This window comes from Gnatocerus cornutus, chromosome 7 (genome assembly GCF_029298725.1).
Source record: "Gnatocerus cornutus isolate USDA-ARS CGAHR chromosome 7, icGnaCorn1.1, whole genome shotgun sequence".
NCBI lineage: Eukaryota > Metazoa > Arthropoda > Insecta > Coleoptera > Tenebrionidae > Gnatocerus > Gnatocerus cornutus.
This window is the reverse complement of record NC_142239.1, coordinates 15,260,962-15,266,808: the sequence shown is the minus strand read 5'-3', so window position 1 is coordinate 15,266,808 and position 5,847 is coordinate 15,260,962. Positions and strand designations below refer to the sequence as shown.

General features: G+C 33.1%; 2 protein-coding genes across 3 annotated transcripts in view; one reads left to right on the top strand and one right to left on the bottom strand.

Moving 5' to 3' along the window:
* Window positions 1–5,847, bottom strand: part of LOC148171489 (uncharacterized) — a 45,635-nt gene that overhangs the window by 11,589 nt on the left and 28,199 nt on the right. The window contains exons 6-7 of one of the 2 annotated variants that reach the window (XM_088040415.1): window positions 4,507–4,599; window positions 3,854–4,154 (exon numbers count right to left, since the gene is read on the bottom strand). The exons of the other annotated variant lie outside the window; for it this stretch is intronic. Of the exons in view, the coding sequence (XP_087896541.1) occupies window positions 4,144–4,154; window positions 4,507–4,599 (104 nt within the window). The 3' untranslated portion in view covers window positions 3,854–4,143. Of the gene's footprint in view, window positions 1–3,853; window positions 4,155–4,506; window positions 4,600–5,847 lie in introns of those variants that run through there. 2 annotated transcript variants of the gene reach the window in all.
* LOC148171490 (uncharacterized) lies at window positions 837–3,349 on the top strand. Its single transcript, XM_088040417.1, has 3 exons — window positions 837–1,106; window positions 2,768–2,891; window positions 2,940–3,349. The coding sequence occupies exons 1-3, from the start codon at window positions 1,059–1,061 to the stop codon at window positions 3,155–3,157; spliced, it is 390 nt and encodes a 129-aa protein (XP_087896543.1). The 5' UTR covers window positions 837–1,058; the 3' UTR covers window positions 3,158–3,349.

The following is a 5,847-nucleotide window of genomic DNA, read 5'->3' as shown; positions in this document are numbered from 1 at the left end:
TATATCTGTCTTGTGTTTATCCTTTCCTTTATAAAATACTAAATATTTTACTCTCAAGGTGAGAGGTATCCAGTTTATTCCAGCCGATGACATAACAAATCATTTGTAAGCAACAGACGACAACACAACTTTAAATTTCTTTATTACTTTCGACCGCGTTGTGTGTTCTGTTGTTAGCAAATACACATTTCCTGTAGATATGAAGCATGACATCATGAGATAAACTTGTTGAGCTATTTGCATCGGCGATTTATGTTTATGGCTGCATTGGCATAAAATGCATAAAATAAGTGGTACTACTGGATACAGGAGTTGGGGAAATTTCATGTTCAAATAAAATTAATTGAATTTGGAACTTTTCCAAAATTATTTGTATTGTGGAATTAATCACGTTTATTTATACCTTTGGTCTAAATTCGGCTAATTGACATTCGTTAAACGGATTATTAAAATCCGTCCACTTAAACACGTCAAATTTTATTTTATGAGTTTTATGTTTGTTTCAAAGTTACTATAATCTAAGCCCGGCATTTACAGTACTCGAAATAATTTCGGGCCATAAACTCGATAATAATAGTTTTCAATCAACAAACTTATCAGTGACTAATCTTGACTTGTTCCATATTTACTTTTATGTTTTTACCTAGAAAAAGTGAACTGGTCATTGGTCAGAGTTGACCTAAAAACAGTTAATTATTTAATAAGCCTTGTAAGACGCAGCAAAAGTTTTCGTTACTTTAGACCTCTTGAAAATGAGTCACCAGAAGAGTTAAGGAGTCACTCCAGTTACCAAATCATTTAATTTCCACAAATCCGAAGATAATCTTCTATTTCAACCGGTGATATCAGTGTAGTATGTCATGGTCCATCCTAACAACCCAATCGCACGTTGTGTAGGTTAAACAACACAAGGTTGTGGGCATTGGTTCACTTTTGTCAATGAGTCAGACTCAGTGTGTCTTCAAATGCGTTCGTGAGTGGACTGAGTGAGCCAGTTTGTGCGATCAATAAACTCTGGAAACGCCCTTTTAAAAATATTATACTAAAACTATCGAAAAATGGCTGTCATCATCAGCAGACATTCTCTCATCAAATTTTTGGAATTGGTAAGTAAAAACAAAAGTAAGGAGTTCTATTTATAATTGTGACACTGTGTGGAATGATAAATTAATTATTCAACACAAGACTTGTTGTGGTTGTAATAATATCGTAGTAATGTATTTATTCAATTAGAGGTCTACAGGTAAATAGTTTATTATTAGTAGAAGCATTTTAATGGGGGTTGTTCCATTAAGTCGCGAATAAATTGTCTTTTATTTTTTGATATACTTAAATGTTTATCTTGTTTATTTCTTTGTTATCTGGGGTCGTTCGACAAAAACACAAAAATACAAACAAGAATCAGGTTAAAGCTCAAAACTTTAAATTCCAAGCTAATCACAACAGAAGTTTTTAAATAATGATGATTGTTGTTGGAAACTGCGCAGGTTCTGGGACGCTCAGATATCATAATCACATGTTACTTTTTCCAGAAAAAATCTGTGGTTTCTCAATTTTGAGTTTTCAAGTTCATTTTTGATAGTCGTGATTTTATCGTTTACTTCATTTTTGATTAAAAAAAAGGTCATTGTGCAAATTATGTTGGGACTACGAAGATGGTTCAGATACCATCTTACGCAGAATTTTATGAAGAATGTTTTTGGTTTGTTGATATTTTTTGATTTAAGTGATGGTTCAGAAGTAAAATGCGAAAAACGGTCGGCACGTTCACGGGAAGTTTTTTGATCGATATCCTATTTTTAAAATTCACGGTTAATACTAGTAAATATTTATTATTTTTCCGTATCAATAAACTTGACAATTTGCAAGGATTAAAATCTATTTTTAATTTGTTTCATGAGGATTCGATTTTGAAAAATGTATACTTTTTATGTCTACTCCAAACGTTTTTATCTAATTGAAGAGTGGCAGTTTTTCTACATTTTTTTTCCAAGTTTCTCAATACAACTGAAAAATTCCTTCGCTTTTTATTATTGTGATTGAATGCAAGATTTAGCCTTTGATGTAAAAATTGAGCAGTTTTAAAGGAGAAGGGTCTATTTTTAACTTGAATCTCTCATTATGAATTGCCTTAAAATTTTAAATGGAACAAAACCGAACCATTTTCAGCTGCAGTTCACGGCTTGTAATGAATGTATGTAAACGAAATTTTTAGTAACACTGAACCCATTAGTTGCATTTTTTCGGCGCCACACAAAGCAACTTTCACCGCAGTATAATAATGAACACAATTCAGGTTTATTGTGCTTTTGTCCCAAGCAGACATTGTAATACTTTCCGTTTTTATAGACCGTGACAACACGATGACATCATCGTTAATTTTTCAAACCTACCTATTTTCGGAATTTTATTTCAGCTCGCACCTTTGTTATGTTTACATCCAAGACATCATAATTATGTCATTAATCCATTATGAAGTCACGATTCTGACTTTTACGGAATATTACGTCATTTATTTTTTTAAAGAAATGAGAAATTGGAGGTGGTGCCCGAAGATTAGTGTTGATAAAAAAATCACATGTTTTCAGTGACTCACGAACTTTGAAATCTGAGCTTTCGACCTCGTTCAGCAACTCATCATTGCGATTATAAAAATGAATTATTTATAAATAGGTGTCGCAGCCTTGTTTCTATTTTTGGTATTGTTGCTTGACATTGAACTCGAACACTCCACATGTTACAACATTGTTAATTTCTCTCGTTCCAGGCCATCGCCGTCGTCTGCATAGGCCTCCATTCTAAAAGCGAAATCCTCAATGATTTCACCACTAACACGCTCTCAGCAGCTGCTTTCGGTGGTTACGTCATCATTCTTGTTGGAGGGTTCGCAGGTAAGATGTTAAATTCCATCCATGAAGCGCTCTATTGGGTTTTTTTAGGTCACTTGATGTCGACACCGATTAATAAAAGGATAGATATCTTCTTTTGTCTGGTTGGTTGCGCAACCTTCGTTGCAGCAGGTGCTTTGAATATTGAATACTTCCAACATGCAAGAGGTGAATATAGAGACTATGGTCTGGCTAAGGCGTCTTTGGCCATCATTGGAGGAGCTCTCTTTCTCATAGATTCTCTCTTGGCTTGGCGTGGAGACTATTAATTTATTCAGACGAAATATTTATGTACTAACTTTTTGATATTGATGTATTTATATAAAATGTTTATATTTCTGATTATGTACAAACAGAGCTTTTACAGTACGTAAAATTATATTTTTTAAGTGTTTAAACAGAGCTTGTGCATTTATAAAATTGTAATTGCCTTATACTGGAGTAAAGTGAATATCTGTCAATTTCAATTATTTATGTGTTTCCACTAAACCGATATAACATATTTTCACGTTTTTAATATAACGAGATTTGATTTTATAATTACCTATAACCATTTTAGTGCCAATAACTTCTGGCAATGTTTCACTCCAAAAATAACAAAATTTCAGCTTACATTTACTAGTTTTATTTTAAATGTTATTTGACCTTGTTTAATTAAAACAGTTTCGGTTTATTCAAACTGAATTTATTATAATCCTAATGGTTGAATTCTGTTTCCATTTATAACACCGATAACTATTGTTCACTTAAAAATTAAATATGAAACCTGAAATTTCATTTAGCACGGGCGTTCCAAGTTCAGACAAAATGAAAACAGTTTTTATAATGACAAAAAGTTCAGGTAAATTAGGCGACTTCAGCTAACAACTTTAAACTGCATTAATAATATGTAAATTTACTCTGCACTGGTGTTTTCTTTTAATTTCTCAACCCTGCACCTTAAAGAAGTTTAATAAAACTCGCGCTATTGTAAATTGAAGTTTTATTTTTTTAAAGCTACGTATTTACAATGCCCATCAAGAAATAGTCGTACTTAATGTTATCACAATTACTTTATACACTAAAGTTTGAAATACGATTCACTAGGGACAGTGAAAATGTATTTCAGAAACATTTTGAAGCGAAGTCTTTGAAGCACTATTTTGTTCTATCACTTTGTATTCACTGTCTTTAAGAGTTCAAGAACAGAGCACAAGTAACTGAGTTTGTTGGTTTACACTAATCTTCGATGGTGAGGAGGCGGCTCCAGGGCGTCTCAGCAAAATCCTGGAAAAGAAGTCCGTTTTAAGCGAGAAAATTAGTACTAAAAACATTTAAAGTGAAAAGCTCTCGAAATGTGTCAAAATTCAGAGATAAACTTTACAGTGCATATTCAAAGCAAATTTTTTCTCTATTTTTAAGTGCAAGGATAGTAAAAATCTCAAATTGTACCTACAAATTGAAGGATTTAAAAAATCTCAATACATTAAATGAGTCTTCAATTAATTTAGAAATCTAAAGAGTTTTGAAGTAAATAGAGGAGGAAGTAGAAATTCTGAATAAAATTAAGGCTCTAAAGAAACGATAAAAATATAAAATAGGTCGAATTTTGAAATGATTTTTTGCTGAGATAACTTACCTATAAACTGTCGACGTAAACTTAGGCATATACAAAATATGCAGGGAGAAAAAGCCAGCCACCGGTCTAATAATATTGAAGGGGCTTTGTTACCTGAAAACAATTATATCTTTAGATAGTGGTACCTTAAAAATGATAAGGGAATTGGATAAGTAAAGAGTGTTGTTTTGTTAATTAAACTGCCATAAAATAGTTCCATTTTATCTATAACAAGTTTTGAATTACACAAGAATTTCTTATCACGTTTTGATTACAGATTAAATTTAATCTTACAATTACGAATTTGATTGAAAGTACCTAAGCACTTTCTTGACTTTTTCTTCTTCTTTGTCGCCACTTTTTCTCCTAATAGGTTCTTCTTTAACCTTCTCTTTCTCTTCATTCTTATTTTCCTCAAACCTCTGCTTAAGACTACGTACATCCACAGATATTTCTTCCATAGGAGTTTGCCTTCCATCCCCCATAAAACTATCTTGTCTACTAATCCTCCCTACACTTTGATCAACAAGCTCAAACTTCAACTTCATATCTTTAATGCTCGGTCGATGCGGTTCAATCGTATCTTCAACATCTTTAGATTTAACCGTTTCCGAATGTTGTACAGCACTTGCTGTTCTTCTCACTGCAACTTTCGTCGTATTGCTCGTAACATTCTGTGACCATTTCCTGGGAAGAGAGCCTTGTCGTTTAAACTGTTTGTCGGTTTCTTCTACAGGCGCCAATCGTTTTTCAATGCGGGTCACCACAATTGATAGACTTTCGATGATGGTCTTAAGATCGCTGACCAGTTGGTTGACATCTTTCTCTCGGAGGCCTTCATAAAAGAACTGTTGAAGGAGGAAGTGCGTACTTCAGTTTTCCACGTACCTGTTTTGCTGTGTCTTCGTTCAGACGTCATGGTTTTGTACACAATAGTTTAGAAAAATCGATTACAAAGTACTTAGAACTTTATCTTATCGTTCACTTTCAACACGTACTCAATTTTTTGTATTCAATTTTATCTAGATTTTGGTTTTGACGTATTGATCTGAAGAGACATCGTGACCTTTCCCGGATCAAATGACGTGGGTGGTGTTAAAATGTAGAAAAACTAAGGAAATTATGTTTTTATTATTTTTACTTGGATTAAATAAAACAAGGAAAACGGTTTTATTAGATTTTCCGGAGAAATACGATCCTAAAGATAACATTGTCAAGTATGCAAAGCTTTTCGGTTGTCATAGAACAACGGGGATACTTTTTAACAAAAACATTGAAAGCGGGAAATGATTTTGGGGTATAATTTTATTGTACGAAAACAGGAGATGGTAGGCCTGAGTTTCGGAAGCGTGACAAGCAGAG